The sequence below is a fragment of the Eutrigla gurnardus genome (genome assembly GCF_963514095.1).
Source record: "Eutrigla gurnardus genome assembly, chromosome: 21".
Taxonomy (NCBI): domain Eukaryota; kingdom Metazoa; phylum Chordata; class Actinopteri; order Perciformes; family Triglidae; genus Eutrigla; species Eutrigla gurnardus.
The window spans coordinates 13327978-13346118 of record NC_139932.1 but is presented as its reverse complement, the minus strand read 5'-3'; the positions used below and the strand labels follow the sequence as shown (position 1 = coordinate 13346118).

Genomic DNA, 18141 nt, shown 5'->3' with positions numbered 1-18141 from the left:
GCCCCGCCCTTTTCCGTGTACGGTACACGTTTGCGTTGCTGAGCATCTGTCAAAATACATATTCTCCCCCCGAAGCATTTCGGAGACACCTCCATCCAAGGACAAATCAATTACCAGTGGAAAGACGGGCAGATGGTTTTGAAGGACGTCGGTGCCTGTGCCTCAGGTGAGAGGCATCGGGAATGGCAGCGAGCAACTGTCAAGTAGGATACTCGTCTGAGTGCTTCCCTGATGTCATCTCCCTGAGAGCCTCCGCCAATATCAGATGCGCGCCGCCACAAAGAGACAGCTCGCAGCTTACTGTGGGAAGCAGAAAATCAACGCTGAGAGAGAGAGGGTGGGAAGAGTGAATATTTCATAGACGTATTATCAAACTGAATCCCAGATTAGCATTTCCTTCCAAACTACCCCAGGTGATGCTAAAACGCCTCTGTGGAAAAGTGGCTTCATGAATGTTTGTGCGCCCGGAGAGAGAAAGCGGGAGATCAAAATGTGAATAATTAAAAAAAAAAAAAAACTATATTGCAAAAACACAGAAAAGGCATGCTGTATGTGAGCTTATCTTTTGTCCCCGCCGATCATGAAAGGGACAATACATCAAAGTGGCTAATTGGGTGATTTCCCCAGCATCTTTTCATTTTTTACCTTCTGACTGATGAGATAACAAGCTAACTGAATTAGCCTAGCAGCTTATCTGCAGGTAACCAGGGGCGACCGTCCGGTTGGTTAATAATTGGAGGGAGCAGGTACAAAGGCAGCCATTTTGAGAACCTGTGGCGAGGAATGATAGAGGACCTGGAAGCCTATCAGTTAAAAGACTCATTGTCATCCATTCAGCCATAATTAAGGAGCACAATGGCGAGAGGATGCAGTACACAGTGGCTAGCATGGAGAGACAAAGCGCTATAGACAAAGCGGTAAAGATGGGAAATCATTAATTATAAGACAAAAACGGGGGAGGACAGCAGAAGCTCAGAGCACTTCAACACTAAAGGCGAACAAAGGCTGATTTAGTATAAATTCGGTCCACAAAAAAGCATCTCCTGTTTGCACAAGGCTGAATGTCAGTGGCAGGCTACCAGCGTTTAAGTAACATTTAAATTCCATGTAAAAGTCTACGCTTCACCTCCTAAGTTAACATCTTACGGCTCATGTCTGATTCTTCTGACTGTATTTCAAAATATTACCCTCCATGCAGTACATCAACTTCCAGCACGGCCCAATCACGGAAATGGACTCTGCATATCAGTCGAGAAAAAGATCCTAATGCTGGCTAATTGAGATTCATGGCTTCAAATACCAATCAGATAAAGTGATTAAGTCTTAGCTTGTCCAGATCTTTAAATCACGGCTTCCCCTCCCAGCGCATCATCCTCTGATAGTCCACGTCTCATCATTTCATTATTAATCTCTCTTTGTTTTGCGTCGCTCCCTCGAGAGCGCAGACTTGGCGCTATTAGAATATGTAATTATTTCTCTGCAGCCTGCGTAAATCTAAACAATCTATATCTGTCCTTGATCCCCCCAGTGAGCTTGAGGCGTGCCGTACAGTGTTTCGACCATGTATAAAGATCACCACGATACACATTCACACTTACAGCCGATTGCTCAATTTTCAAGTGCGGTGCTTCACTGTTGTCACGCATTTCAAAGTGAAATGGCAATGAAGGCGCCACTCACAGCTGGTAAAAGTGAATACGCATTTCAGAAAAAGGGAAGAACAAATCATTTTAGAGCCGTTTGTGGAGACATGGCTGTATGCCTTCATATAATCCAACCCATCCTCATTCACTGAATACTCTGCCAGGAGTCCTTTTGTCAACATTTCTATAGTGAATACAGCAGCAGGCTATAAGGCTATAATAGAATGACAAAACAATCCAAGTGTGCTATGTGTTTTATAATGTGGACCAAGACTTTCCAAACAGAATATTGTTGAGTGTAATAAAATTTGGTTATAATGCAGAGCATTAGGACGAATTCATAATAGAATATTACATTCTTGGCATTTCATCTTTCTGAGATTATGGAGGTGAGCAAAGGTCGGACAGATTGCACGCAGGGATGACATTCAGCAAAGGTTCTGTTCCATATTTGGACTCCACCACGGGGTGCACACTCCAGACCCCTGATCCACCGGGAAACCGCATTCCTTCCATCAAATCTTTGACTTGAAGATGCCCCTCAGTGTGTTTTATAGACGTTACCTAATAAACAGGCGGAAGTTTGTTTCTCTCATTACGCCAGCGTAATCACAATTAGGTTTTTAAACGCGTTGACAAAAGAATCATTACCAGGAAGTGGAAGTGACCTTGCCCCGCGGTGATGGCTTAATGACTGTTGACCAGTATGGAGAGCCTGAATCACCAGTCATCCAAATTTAAAGCTTTAATCAGCGTTGGCCAATTTAACCGACGGTAAGCCCGTAGCCGGGCGCCTGACAACTGAAATAGTGTTCACTTCCACAAAGACTGTGTCGTTTTATGGTGGCACTGAATCAAAAAGGAATTAAGCACTTTGCAAACACAACATTACTATGATGAGCTCGGGGGAAATTATGATCAGAAATTGTCATCATAATGCATGCATGGATACTTCTGGTTTGCCATCTGTTTTTATCGCTCCCCAGTGAACAAAGAAAGGGAGAGAATTTTAGTCTACGGTAAGTAAGTCTTCGAGTGGAAGACTTACTTACCGTCAGTGTTCACTAAAAAAAGGAGTCACCAGCTGTCGTGTTCGAGTTCATACGTGTGGCTCAGTCAAATGATATTATAATCGCCAAGACAAAAATCTCTGCACCTTTTTCATTTTCAATTCACTTTATCCATAAATGTATCTCGGGGGGGCCAGCTGCTCTATTGAAGACGTGAGTATCTTTTCTTTTGGGCTCCGAAATGTTAATTAAACCATAAATTGAATCTAGCCATGAAAAAAAAAAAGCAACAGCCCATATCTATGATCGGTATAGGAGAAATGGAGTTCAGTGTAAAAAGGGAGGGGTCCATTGATCTTGACTTTGAAGAACATTAGGCCGGTGGCCGAGCACGGTCCGTCCCTCTCGCGCACACACGCACAGGAACGTTCCATCGGACGTTAAATTAATTTCCCATTCCGAGTCATTAACCTCTTAATGAATGAGTCCTTAGAAAGTGCAATCACTCCATCGGACGGCATTCAGGGCGCCGATTTCACTTCTGTTTCCATCAGAGCGGCGGCACATTCGGGGGGAAGTCATCGCGGCGTGTCACGACCTTGACTGCAGTCTGACTGTTGCGTTCCGTTTTGAAATGCCCGACGTCTCCTCGCCGTTCGTCTTCAATCGAGACGCTGCATGCTGAAGACCCAAACGCGCCTTTGTTATTTAGCTTTGTTAGCCCTGTCTCTCTCCCAGCGTGTCTTCACGTCCGTTCTCCTAAAAGCACAAGCCGTTCCTTTCCTCCCAAAGTGGCTGTGATCTGAGCGGCGGCCTGGGATCTGCTGCTCACATAGAATGTCAGCGCTGAGGACTCTGCGTATTCCAGATCAAAGTGAGGTCTGTCTGAGTAGCTGAAGTGCCCTTAATGTGTTCGTCCCAGCAGGAGGATCCACAGGCTGGTTCTGCTTGCCTCACTGCTGCTGGTTCAAGATTCTTTCTCTTGGGCACATTAAAGACCTTAAAAAAAGGACTTGTATTTCCATGAAATGCTTAGTTTTTCTTGCAGAATGTGTAGGCTACGGGACACGATTTTTGGTATAGTCTGAATAGTATTGACCAATCGTGATTGAATGCAGGTAAACGGTCCGCGTGGAGAGCAAAAGAAGCCGAACGCATGACAGTGCTTGAGCTTTTTATCAGCTGAAAATAACCTGGCTACTCTTGGAACAACTCTATCTCTGTCTTGTGACTTGAGTTGCTAATCGGACTGTAAATAATGGCCAGCGTACGAAAAATGGACGTCTTGGCCCGGATATCTTCTAGCAACACGAGAACCCCAAAAACCTCTGGGGATCTAATGGCTTGAGGGGAAGTTTACATTCCACAATTTAAGTTAAATTGCACATGATTTGTTAAAGTGAATAAAAAAAGGTTGTGTATGTGGTATATTTAAAGTTTTAGGCCATTTAGTTTGGGATCAATAACATAAAGTTGGAAAAATTTGCAAATGTCCTGTCTTTTATCGCGCCAAACAAATGATTTGGATGAATTTATTTCAGCTGGGTCATTGGGACACGTAATGTAATCATTGCACCTGGTCTAAAGTGATGACTGATGTATTTAAATAGGAATAAACAGAGTGTGTCTGAAAACAAATTACTCCAACTTTATGGGCAACAAATATATAACTTCACTGCCAAGCATAGTTTCCATTTTTATTTCACCCTGGCTTCATCCTCCCTTGGCTTCCTTCCCAAGTCTCCCCAGACAGTGTGAATCCATCTCGGAGGTAGATAATCACGCGTTTTTTTTCTCCCCCAATTACATCCTCTTCTCCGTGTTCCTTCGTTAGTGAGGCCTCGTTAGTGCCGTGTGATGCTATCAGCTGATAGATAACAACCATCAGCCTCATATCCTGTCTCGCATCCTCCGCCCGGAACATCAAGCGCGCCGAGCCCCGATAAACATCGCTGATAAACTCTGAATGCATTTGATTACCAGTGACTTGGAGCCCCGCCAAGACGCCTCGCCATTAGTCGCGCCGCATTTTTACTCATTGACATAATTTAGCCCGCCAAAAAAAAAGGCAGTCGACGGGAGAGTGTATGTGACGGCAAATCGTCTTCATGCGTCACGGCTTTTACCTGGGGGAAATAATAGAGCCGTAAACAGATTGAGAAACAATGGAGCATTTAGACTCCTCCAATTAGTCACATCACTAAATTATGGCATTTGTGTTTACGTGTGTATTCCCGTTTACGTGCGAGCCCTAATGGCGCACTTTCACCTGTCCATCACATAAGATAATGGGGGAAGTAAAGGGCTTTAATTAACGGAGGGGATTGTTATCGTCATGGGAACAGATGCAATAGGGTGTTACTGACGTGTTTTTAGCACCTTGAGAGGTTTGAGAATTACACAAACACACACACACACACAGCTTTAGAGCCTTACATGTGTGTTCAGGCAGATCAATAGGTGCTCACTATAAAATGGACCCATGGCGTAAATGAACACACCAGGGAGCTTGTATACAAATACACAGCAACAAGTAGTGCGTCGTGTGTATTATTTTCATATCTATGACATAAATATATACTTTAACGCTGTATTATTAAGTAGTAGCCTCTAAAAACTCAAAAACTTTTCCTGGCACAGCTTTTACTTACGTATCTATTATACATAGATAAGTTATTATGGATTGTCAGGTGGTTTAATACATCGTATAATTCCCTTGCACTCCATGCCGTTGGCTAAATGTAATTCCGGTGATCTAATGTGTTGTCATTCACTTTTTACTCGCACATCTTTCAGACGAAATGTTTGAAACGTCGAAGTGTGTTCCAAACAAAAGGTAACACAGTGAAAGGGACACATTTATGTGTGAAGACTTACTATTACTGTTGTCTGGGTTCTGAGATGTCGGTAAAGTCAGGGAGCATACAAGTTTTAAAGCTTTCATTTTAATAATGTAATGGTTCTTTGCTTAGAAGCGTGTCAATCTTTTCCACTATTCAGGATTAGGATGATTCCAAGGGCCCAGCAATGACAGGTTGGTGGTTTTGGTTTCATAAGGAGTTTGTAAACCACACTGTACAAATACATGGAGACGGGTTTGTATCTGTAATTCCCCACCTGTGCCTCTAATTTCCAATTTATATATCAACATTTGCTTTCGCTAACAACATGCACGATCCTTACATTCATTTGCAAATCGTCCATCCACGCGTTCACAATGAAAAGTTAGGCTGATTGTCGTTTTGGTGAACACGACCTCAAATAAAAGTAGACTCTCTCACTCTGCCGCCGAATATGACTAATTAAGTGCGATTTCCCTTTTCGGGCGCTGCCAGCTCTGACACGAACACAAAGACCCAGAATACAGTACACACACACACACACACACAAATATATGCACACAGACAATAGCCTCCAACACCCCTCCAGCCTGGTAGGTAATTGCTGTCTATGGGGGGACAGGTGCTTCTACAATAGAGCGCCAGTGTCCAGGCAGGCTCTATTCACTGCCACTGTAATTACCTAATTGAAAACCTCACAGGGGAAAGACAGAGTGTGTGTGCATGAGAGAGGGAGAGAGTGCGATTGTGGAGAGTTAAATAAAAAAAGAGAGAGGAGAAAGGAAAAGATAAGGTTTGGGCTTTTGGAATCCAATAAAGCTATATATTTCACAGCACATTCGTAAACACACATATGCTCGCATAACATCGGTTTTGCAGCCATGGACGAATATTCCCATGACCACACACACACACACACACACACACAGAGTTATTTTCTGAAATGGACCACTCTGGGGGTAAATATTGTCGAGCTGTGATTGAGGCATGGAGTGAAGGAGGGAGCAGTAATGGGAAATCTATTGTTGCGCGATGAGGATGCGGCAGGGAGAAGAGGAGTAGGGTCAGGGTACGCTGGGATATAAAGGCGGCGTGGTCACTCTCAATTCTGATGTCAGACGCCTCTATCTCAGAGTCCCCCACTGCTTTGGCTTTAAGTTTTGTATAAGGGATCTATAGACGGGGAGAGCAGATGATGTGTGTGTGTGAACATGTGCATACAAATGTGCAGCTTTGTGTTTCCTGTCCTACTGAAAAAAATGTCATCGGAATATTTTGTATTAAAAAATAGACCTCATTCTGTGATTTATATCACATCAGTGCAAAGAGTCTAACCCTGTTTAAAACCTTAAAGGAATAGTTCAACATTTTAGGAAATTTGCTTCCTCGCTGGGGGTTAGATGAGGAGATACACTCTCATGTTTGTACGGCTCAGCAGGTGAGATTAGTCAACAACATCAAACATTTCCTTTTTTTAAAGAACATAACTCACTGAAAAGAACGTGTGCTTTTGATGCTAGTTTTTATGTTCACACAGCAAATCCAGGTGCTCAAACCACTTCACCCCCCCCCCCCCCCCACATGCATTCCCATTTTGTTGCAGGCAGTAACTCAACAACCTCCCATCCTCGAAAAAGACAATCATGTCTCGTTATTGTCCTTGAATGCGTTTATCTTATGGCAGCAGTGTGCGTTTGGCTCTTATGTGTGCCTACGGTCTAGTACAAAGCAAGGGAGCTCACATCCCCGGGGCTAACGTTTCCCAGACTCTCTCTCTGTCTCACACACACACACACACACACACACACACTGAAATGTTTGGAGGTGAGAACGTCGACAACGCAATCCGTCTTTGAAAACATTCTGTTGGCATTTCATTAAAAAAAAGGGAAAAAATTAGCATGTTTGATGAGCACATGGGGGTATTGTTGTATCTGCAGTGTGGTTTGTCTTTGGAAGTTTGCGTGCCCTCTGATGGGTGCAGGACTACAAAGAAAACCAGGCGTGAGAAACTGGGTCAGACATTGAGGTGGGTGTAAAAAAAATGTAGATTCTTGCCCCAAATAATAATAATTCATATGATTTATATTGTGTTTTTTAGGTGACACTTTAACATTAGATGCTGGACAAAGAAATACAGAATTCAACAGTAAAATAAAACAAAATAAAATACTCAGACACGAGTGGAAAAGAGAAATACAAATTATAACTTAGGAATGCAAGAATAGACAGGACAATGGGATGGCAGGGTAAAATAAATGAAAAAAAAAGAACGAGGCATAACATTTGGCAGAATTCCTGATAATAGTTGGACATTCCTGAGTGACGCCTCCCTTGAAAGCGGCCAGATTTAACAGAGACGCACTTTGGCTTTGGCTGCTTGGCATTTGCCAGTCTGACAAACACACACACAGCAACTAGGCTGCGAAGTAAATAAACCAATCTGCTGAAATTCCTGTCTCACTCACCCTGTCTCTCTCTTCATGTCACGTACCCAGATTCATTCCAACATGTCATATTTCATCTCGCTGGGCATCAAATGTACCCCGGAGTCACACACGTGTAAATAAAGCAGCGTAGAACATGACATTCTGTGTGTGGAGAACAGTCAGGCCTCTCTCTCTCATCTCCTACAGCAGTGATATGTAGACCCTATTACAACATGTAAATGACCCCCTACTGTGCAATCTAGGAGGACGATGTGACACACGTGCTCAAATGTGTCGTATACATATATATATATTATACCGTAGTGAGTGAGCACATGTGAGATCCTAAGCTGTCAGGATTTGACAGATGCCGTCGTGTCTTCTACGTGGCGAGTCGCATGGATGAGAGGAACTTCTCCTTAAGATCAAAGCGAACACTCACTATAAATGACACACGTGTACAAGCACGGGCCGAAGCCAGCAGAGCCCATATTGAAGGATCTGCCGCTTTCTAACGAGGCCTGATGATTGTAGAAATGATCATTTCTCATGCTGCGCTTTATCCGCCTCTTTAGGTTCTTTATCGTTTTACTTCAGTGGTTGTTTACCCTGATTTGATCAATGAACAGGGTTCATAACGAGCCCACTGCTTTATACCCGGAATGAGGTTCCTTTTCCCAAGAAATCTCCCTGTTGCTATTTCTTTTTTTGTTGATACACCATTAAAAAAGGTCCATCTCTTGTTTTTCAGGAAAAGCAATAACCAAAAGATGGAGCTCTGAAGCAGCAAAGTGCCCTAATTGCTATATTGGCTATGACAGCCTTGTTCTTTTCTTTCATCGCTAACACACTCCATCAGCCGTTGCTCTGTCCTCCCACTATGCACTCATCTCGCCTCTTCAACATTTTGTCCTGTGACAGTGGGAAAAATGGCCAACCTAACCTGGATTTAAAAAGAAAAAATAAATATATATTTCTTTCTTTCTCACACACACACGAGCACACATTTAATTACTCTGTGATGTGCCCATTTCCTCCTCATCTTCCACTCTCCCCGCTCTGACCCCACTCCAAACGCTGGAGGTCACGTATTTATTTTAAATAGTTTCTCTTCCAGCCGCAATGGCACAAAAGGAATAAAAAAAATAAAAAAAATCGTGGAGTTATTTATTATGATATAAAACATGTAGTTTCGGGAAAATGAAACCTTGGGAGGATGGACGGTATTGAATTTTTCAACGTGGTGCTCAATCCCAGCCATTGTCTGCCTCTCCCCGGGGACGCGGCCTGTTACATGTTGCATTTAAGAACACGGGTCAATAAAGGTAATTGATAAGCTCTCATACGGATATATAGTGATGAATGAAGGATATTTCTGCTGCGATGGATCAAACCGGCTCTGCGGCCATAAACGGGCGGTTGCATCGCCCACCTAATGGGAATAAGCATAAACTCATTCTCCATAGTCAATGCAATACAGTGTCACAGACGGGCACATATACGGCCGTGTTATTGGTCCATCACTTACACTTTATGAGCGCTGAAGCAGCAATGGTGCAGCAGCTCCAGTGGCCTAGTCATAGATTATTGGCAAGTCCATTGATCTGCCCAAGGAGGCAACAGAAACGTAGCATCAATCATCTTCACGCTGGATCTTTATAGAATAAACTAACAAAGATGTTGGTTATTTGTATTTTCTGATGTTACAGGGAGCCTATGTGGTGAAATTAAAGTGAAAACAATGGCAGGAGTTATTTCTCTGTTATATTTCCCTCCTTCAAAACAAATGTTGAAAAAGGTACCTTAACATTATCTTTCTGAACATAAACGAACATATAAAATAAAAATGCTGCCATCTAGTGGTGAGACAAAATTCAAATGATCTTTAATGTAAAACACACATATGACATAAGACATAAACAAGTTGACACGTCACAGAGAATATCCTCACATTGCAACCACACCAACATGAGCACTGGTAGTAACATTTTGAATTCAACAAAATACATTCAATGGTGCAAAACTCCATAATTATAGTACTAAAAAAAAAGAAATGCTTTGGCATCAGGAGAGGAACTTGTAGCTTATTCAGTCACGATGCTGACTGTCCTGTGTCATAAACCAACAGGATTTTTAACATATCAGCATATCCATAAAAAAAAAGTACATAGTATCTACATATTCAGCAATGTGCCAGAAAACATGCCTGCTCAAAGTTGCATACGGAAACTGACGCTTGATTAGCGTCACGTGACCTTTCACTATACGAATCGCCCCATTTTGAGATTTTTTTTCAAAGTAGACACAAAAAGACACAAAAAAGTACTGTGATAAGAGTTTCTGTGTGCTCAGCCGCTGTAGAAAATCACACATGAAGAACTCTTCCAGAAATTGTTAACACAATCTGTAAACAATTTCTGAAGCTACTTCTCTCGGTCTCGTTGGTGCTGAAGTGGTTTCTGAAGGCTGGGAAAGTGTTTCCAGTGCACACGTCTCTCTGAAAGCCTCAGTCCAGTTCTGATACGATTCTTTTGACTCTATGAATAAAGAGTGTTTCGCAGGGTTCAATAAATGCTCCAATATGGAGTCAAGAAGCTACTCTTCCAAACTTTTACACATCTGTTGCACCATGAGGGTTTCTCACCACATTTGTGGAAGAAGAGACTAGATACTTGCTGTGTTTTTTAAAGGATGTTATATAAAAAAGTTGTGTATGTGTGCAATAGAAAGAAACACGAAAAACATTGACAGTCGATTTCAGGCATTTACATCACGCTCTTATCCAGAGCAACTTAAAAAGAGGTGAGCACTTATAAGTCTCAGTTTGAGACAATCTCAACTGTGTTTTGGAGCTTAATAAACTAAAAGCTCCACTCATTAGTTGTCCATCTTTGGACAACTCGGAGTCATTATTATTGAACAGTAGCTGGAGTGGTTGCATTTTTTTGCATATCAGTCAAAAACAAAAACCCTGCTGTTGAAATCGGGTTTCATTCAGCTCACAAGATTAGACACAAACTGTCCGGCTTCTTGCTCAAAGGACACAAAAATCTGACCGAACTCAAAGGAGTCATTGTGATTCGGTTTCGTCACCGTCCACGTGGGGACTTCCTGTTGATGTTTGCCAGGCTGTGTGCCAGTCTCTTAGTGAGGAGTGCATGTGATTTACCACAATAAGTGTGTGTCGTCTTCAACAGCTCCTCTTCCAGCGGATCCAACAGGGAAGTCACTGGGTCGGCGCCGAAAGGGTACTGGAAAGGTGTGAGATGAATTTGGTGTGATGTATTTGAAATGTACTGATCTTACATGTTGAAACATTCAGTGAAAGAGAAAGGATCCAGATAGAAAGGAACATTTAAAACAGGGAGTTGTACAGAATATAAATGCAGACTTGTATGCTCCAGTTTCTATGGAGGAGTGGGCTCGGAAAACTTGGGAGCAGCTGAAACGACTATCAAATCTCCCCCGAGGACGTCTCTGTACCTCCTACTGGTCCAGAGGAATTGATCTGTTTCCCTCAGTAAGTAAGCAAAGTGGTGCTTTGGGCGGCGTTTGGGTTTGGGAGGATATCTTTCCCTGGATAAATGAAAAAGAAAATCTGCAAGGCACGCTGAACTCAGAAGGGACTCCAAATCAAATCGGATCGGTCATCCGGGCGAAAACATAAAAGCAGCCCACGTTGTTGGGAGTGGGTTTTTATGCTATAGGCTTACCGTCCGGTGATAACCGGGGCTTACAGAAGAACTTTCATGTCTTCCCAATAATGAAGGAGCCTTTACTATGCTCCGAGGAAATCAAAGGGGAATTACCATTTTTTATGCCGGCTCATTTGCTTGCGGTCGGGTCCCCGATATCGGGTCACAAAGAGAAATGGCGTTTTTATGAGCACACACACATGTGCACACATGCGTTGGTCATAAAGTTGCATTTACAGTTGCTGTATTGATTTTGTGTGGCTGATGGGCCACTGTTGGTGTGTAGACTCCGACTCTAAACGTACCATCGGCTGTAAAATTTAACTGCTTCTTCCTGGGCTCAGCTTCTTTTTTTTTTTTGCGGTGGCGGAGGGAGGAGATGCTTTATGATGGGACAGACAGCTGTGAGACACAGACAGGCAGACAGACAGGGTGGAGCACTGCTGTTTGTATTTCCATTTCTTTGTGTGAGGACACAGGGCACGGACACTGATTTATAGACATTTGTCTCCAGCTTATTAACATAGAAAACAACTTAATTTATCAGGAGAATTGACATTTATGGATATAGATTAAATCAACAATTTAGATGATCAATTAATTATTAAGGTAATTTATCATGCACAATAATAATCATTAACTGCTCCTAGTGTCTCAGGTTTTTAGGCTGTCAATTTGAAGATGTCACATTGGGGATCTGATTTAGATTTCACTATTTTGTGTCTGGATTTAAAAGATTAACCAGGAAGGATTAACTCAAATAGAAAATAATCATTCATTGTAGCCCAACATAAATTACATATTTATCTGTCTGGCTGTGGGAAAGATTATATCCTTAATTTGCTGCAGTAATGTGTGTTTCAGTAGGTGGGCGTGTCATGATTTTGGGAGAACAGACTGCTTAGCTTGTGGCTGATTGGTCACCTGATCACACACCTGCTCCATATTGGTAATCAGCCCCAGTATGAACATGTTCTCCAACCTACCCCTCACCATTTCTTTGTTGCCGAAGCTTCCCAGAAGCTTCTCCTTTAAGGTTCCTTTAAGTTTCCTTTAGGGTCAGGTTGGGAATTGCAGATGGGAGCATAGGATTTGTGATGTCGGTGCCTGACCTGCTTCACATGATTGTTTGTGAGGGTATATTAATCCGTGGACTGAAACGTGGTCACTTGGTTCTAGTTTTGAACTCAAAATTTAGTTTAATTCCTCGAGGCAAAGTCTTTGCATAACTGGAAAATAAGAACGAGTGGGACTCTGATGTTACCCCACACAGAACAATGTAGCATCAAGTGATGTTACTGATCCACCTGAACATTTTCAGTCCACCTTAACTGAACCACATATATACGCTAGCATACAGTTATTTGTGGAGCAAGTTTCCATGACTTTTTCAAAACTTCTCCAGCCCTTGAAATTGCTATTTTCAAATACTTTTCCATGTTTTTCATGACTGTATGAACCCTGAGGGTGCATTGTGTCCCGTAACACTACACATACTGCCTGAGGTTCTGCTGCAGATGAACAAGCAAGAGAACAATGAAATGGTCTGCCCTGTAAGCTGAAACGCACAGAAGATCAATCCCGGCAAACCAGACTAAATCACACATCTACGGAAGTATACCGTGAATACCCACATGGACTATTATTGGGTGTGTTGGTGCGTGATATACGTGGGGTTAGAAGCACACGTAGCGGATCCTGTCCTCGTGGGCACGGGTCCGGATCAGCCGTCCATCTGATCTATGTTCAATGCTCTGTTAATAGGAAAGCAATGAGACTTCAGGCGTTGATGGCTTCATTAAGTAAATGCCACTGGTGTCGTCGATATCATTACACTCCGGGTAAACAACCCATAAACATCCTCATGGGGGAAATTAGCTTTCACTCTAACCTTCTGGAAATGGTGGACATTTGTTTTCCGGATGTGGACCGCGTGATGTCACGTCTTTAGGGTTGTCTCATGTGGGAGGGTGATGGAACAGGGGAGCAGGCGTGTCACCGGGGTTATAAAAGGGGGCCACCCACTAAATTACACCTATGACACTGTGAAAAGGCTTAGCCAGCTCTTTTATATGCACCCAGGGGACTTTTATTTCCCAGAATGCCTTTTAGCCAAACTTTCTGCATTCTGTATGTGTGGATGGAAATAAAAACTGTGAAAGATCAATACCTCGACTAACAGAAGAAAGCTTTTCCATTCTCTTGCTGGACTGCAACACGGGGCTGCCTCCTGCTCCCATTAATATCAGCCTGTGAGCTGAGATAAAGCCCTTGAAGCCTCAGGGTCAAACACTAAATCCTGACCCTTTCCAGTTATCATTTAAATGTATGGAATTTTTTAGTATTAAACGTAATTTTCGACCATCTGCGCACATCTCGATATGACGTTGTGATATCTTCTTTTGGTCTTCGATAAAAACGCAATAGATCACAAAAAGGCAATGGCACCTTCAGTAGTTTTTTTTTGTGTGCGTGATGCAGATGGGAGATCGTGAGCGATATATAAAAGTATTAAAAGATAAATGGACGTGCAGTTAATTTTATGCACTGATGACAAATTTAGGTGATAACATTAAAGCGGATACATCTTGACAGATGATGCATCAGCTGTTGGAGTTCAACGTTAATACAGCCCATTTCAATGTCTTTTTTTTCTTCATCTTTAATATATTTTACTGCTACTAATTTCTCTGGTCTGAACGGTGCATAAATGTGTCAAATCCATGTCCTGGCTGAACGCGTGACCGACATAAGAAAAGGCCCGCGCTGTCGCTGAATTCACAAAGACTAACGAAGTGTATCTCACTTTAAACAGTGTGTGCTCACCTTTCGTATGGCTTCGTAAACGGCCCTGAATGCGGGTTGTTTGCGGTCGTGGTAAACCCCTCTGTTTCCATGCAGGACGTAGATGCCATCTTCTTCTGCTGACGCACAGTTACTGCCATAGATACAATGGTCCGGACGATAATTCCACTGGCATGGAAACTCCAGCAAGCACTCTGAGAATGGAAGTACACAAACACAGAATCGCTTTAGTCTACAAATGTAGATGAGCTAAAATTGTACATTTGGCCAGTTAAAAACAAGTAATGCCTCTTTAATTAGTCTATGGAGGCTTAAAATTGGTGCATGTAGAAATATACGTGCTATGTGTTCTAGCCTTACCAGGGTTGTGGTGGAATATGATATTAAGAAGGTCCTGGTCTCCCCAGGTTATGTTGAGTTTATATTTCTGTAGTAGAGGCATCAGCAGCTCCTCCCAGCGCAGCCCAACGGACGTCATGTCATTCTGTCAACACACACATACATACACACCAGTCAAAAAGTTGCCTTTATTGTATGTTTTCAGGAGGTAAGACCTTCACATTGCAGATCCTTTCACAGACTTTAGTGCACAACAGCTGCAGCAGAAGGAGGACATCTAGTGGCCAATAAAAGTAGTACACTAATAGAGTAAACAGAACAACAGATCCTGGGAAATGTGTTTACAGCCTTACCTTAAAGTACATATTTCTCATCCGCGTCATGTTCATGAGCATGACCCCCGAGTTGATGCCCGTCCTGCCGTAGAAGGGGTGGCGGGCGAAGCGGTTGTACCAGGCAATGCGGGGCTCCTCGTGCTCCGGAGCCATCGCAGCCAGCTGGGTGGAATTAAACCGGGACAGGAACGCCCACAGGCGGTCTACGGGCTGCAGGAAGAGGATGTCTGAGTCCACGTACACGATCGAGTCCACGTCCTTTAGGATCAGCTGCGTGACAGACACACAAAGACAGATGTCACTGAGAGAATGTTGATGATGTGACAGTGGTAACAGGATATCCTCTGTCTTTCAATAAATGTGGCAGTTATTTTACAGTCAAATCTTTATTATTTATATATTTCAATCTATAGATGTTACGTTAGAAATTCATACATACAGGGAAATTGGTGGCCTGTAAAATCTGGCCAATAAAACACATTTTCCAAGTTTTGCAGGCCTCTCTTTAAGAAACTCACAGGTAAGAAGAGCCTCTGAGAAGCGCAGGGTTTGAAGAGTTTCTTCCACTCGGCGGCGTTCTCACTGGGGAAACTGATGGAGTGGATCGTGTAGTTGAACCTGGAGCGAGTAAAACCAGGCCACGACTCCAACTGAAACACAAACTCGGGGTCATTCACAGCCAACAGCAAGGCAATTTGCAGACTTAAATCATCCGAATATTTCCTACTCACGGCTTCCATGAAGCTGGCGTGTAGCTGATCTTCAGCGAAGATGTGCAGGTGGAGGTGCTTGACGCTGAAAAGCACGGCGGACTTGATCATGGTGAGGGTCTCCTCCAGCCTCTCCCCACAGGCGACCACGGCCAGATGCATGGGGGATTCGGGTCTGCTCTGAACGCTGCCACCGCCTGCCTCCACCTGACCTCGCTGACGCATGATGTACCTGAGAGTCGGACAGATATTGTTATAATAATAAAAATACAACAATTTCTTGTTGCCATTTGTTATAACCATTGATTTGAGTGTGACGTTTAAACACACACACACACACCAGTTTTCTTCATTTTAGCAAACGGTTTAATGAAAGAGATCATTGTCAAGCCAGCAGAGGGTGTTTTCTAACATTAGTATGATGCCATTTTAGCAAAATGTCTGCACAAAATCGAGTATGTGACAAATAATAAATCCTTGAATTCTGTGGCGTGACATCAATTCAACCTTTCACAAGCCTAACTTATAAGTACATTTTCTTTCGTCCGACATAACTGTGCGACTAACTATCACCAATATGTCTTTAAAATAATATAAACTAAAGCTGAGGTCCATTTTTTAAGCATAAAAAGAATAAAAAATATATAAAATTCTCTGGTTCCAGCTCCTTTTGTGTGATTTCAAAGTTACCGGTAACTCAATATTTACGTTTTGGACTTTTGCTTTCTGGCCTTTTCACATACCAATCAATTGGTTGAGAAGCTTATAACATAATTATTACATTGTAGGAGTTTATCCCAAGAATTCTCTTTACTCCTCAAACTCACATACGTAATAAAACATAAAATAAAGGTGCAAAAACAAAGCTGAAGGTTCAGTCATCACTTGTTTTTCTTTCTGTCACTAAAAATTGGACAACATGTAAGACTAATATTCCCTGTGAGAGTCAACCTGTGTGGGATTATTGTTTTTATGACCACTGTAAAAACAGTGACGTATCATTTACATTTTGGATCACAAGGGTATCACGTGAAGTCTCAAACTTATTAAGTATTGCGTCACAACCACAGAGAAGATGTAGCTAAAGGGAAGTGTACTTTTGTCTGCATCGCCCGTTGACCGTCACGTTCCTATACATCACAAGTGTCTACAGAGAAACGTTTACATCTACATATATACGTATGAAATTTACGTTTAAACCCAATTGTACCGCGTTAAAGATGGAAAAACACCCTGAGAATGAAGTATTACGTACCTATTGTACCAGTGTGGGCTTTGGGGCCCGGTTTTGTCCACGGCACCTCGCCTGCCCCCGGGGACCGAGATGAAACCCCTCTTCGGTCCGTTTCCACCGACCGACACGTCCGAGTAAAACAGTTTACTGTAAACATACAAGCCCGAAAACACGGCAAACACCGTGCACAGCATTAGTGCACGAATGTAACGCCGCATTTTGGGAGCCCGAAAACGCAACTCTGAGCTAAAGTCATCACACAGAAACTCCCGACGTATATTCAATAATAGGGAAGCTCGTCGCAGTGGCAACGCACTTCCGGTCAACGGCTGAAAAAATAAAAGTCCTGCTCACGAGTGTCAACGACGCCCTCTGTCGGTCATGTTTAAGCTCTGCAACGTTCAAACTCTGGAAAAAATGTTTTATTGTAGTATAACGCGTGAAATGTCGACTATAATAAGATTAGACACAAATTTCATGTAGGCTACGCTAGATAACTAGCAATTTAAAAATGCGATAAAAAAACAATGTAAAAAAGAAGAAAATGCCCCACAGCATTTTAGAGTGTATTTTGCTTTTGTCTTTACTCTTATTTTATTTTTGGGACTTTGTTCACATTTTTGTTTGTTCTCATTACATTTCACTCACCAGAAGCCTCGAAAGGTTATCCAAGTCTTTACTATCTAGAAGATTTCCTAAAAGAAAAAATACACATGTGAATGCACTGTCAGACTGGGCATTTCTGCTCAAATGGTGGGGTTAATTGGGTACATTTTAGACCCATTTATGCAGCTATGTACTGTAAAATTTGGTTTCTAAACATACTAATGCCCAGCGAAAATCCATCACCATTTTGGGACTGCGTGTCTGGCTTTTATTTTGAAGGTCAAAGCAAAACTTCCGGCTTTACCTAATCTACCAGTTTCGTTTAATGGGGCTTGAATGCAACACAAACAGGAGGTCGGGGACCCTAAATGGGGGAAGGGTGGGAGCCGATAAGCAAACTTAAATCCTCCCTCTCCCTCCCCCCTTCAGCCTGTGTGCGTCTGCAGCAACTTGCAATAGATTTCACCTCTGAAAAGAGCCATTCAAGGCTTTAAG

General features: G+C 42.6%; 1 protein-coding gene across 2 annotated transcripts; it reads right to left on the bottom strand.

Annotated features, from left to right (window-relative positions):
• Nucleotides 1-13: 13 nt before the first annotated feature.
• On the bottom strand, nucleotides 14-17330 carry gxylt1b (glucoside xylosyltransferase 1b). 2 transcript variants are annotated; one of them, XM_084039049.1, is made up of 7 exons: nucleotides 17062-17330; nucleotides 15828-16038; nucleotides 15615-15746; nucleotides 15115-15366; nucleotides 14783-14906; nucleotides 14444-14616; nucleotides 14-300 (listed from the first exon to the last, which is right to left on the bottom strand). In XM_084039049.1, exons 1-7 carry the CDS (start codon nucleotides 17256-17258, stop codon nucleotides 298-300), a joined length of 1092 nt encoding a protein of 363 aa, XP_083895175.1. In that variant the 5' UTR covers nucleotides 17259-17330; the 3' UTR covers nucleotides 14-297. The 2 variants fall into 2 exon arrangements, with proteins under 2 accessions (XP_083895175.1, XP_083895174.1); XM_084039048.1 differs by lacking the exon at nucleotides 14-300 and adding an exon at nucleotides 9790-11173.
• Nucleotides 17331-18141: the final 811 nt, after the last annotated feature.

Bases quoted from the DNA above. Each gene is read 5' to 3' on its own strand.
- gxylt1b (XM_084039048.1), bottom strand. From the start codon at position 17,258: ATGCGGCGTTACATTCGTGCACTAATGCTGTGCACGGTGTTTGCCGTG. The intron at 15,367-15,614 runs GTGAGTTTCTTA...TCTGTCACGCAG, and splicing joins CTCAGAGGCTCTTCTTACCT to CTGATCCTAAAGGACGTGGA. The intron at 11,174-14,443 runs GTGAGCACACAC...ACACCTTTCCAG, and splicing joins TTTACGAAGCCATACGAAAG to TACCCTTTCGGCGCCGACCC.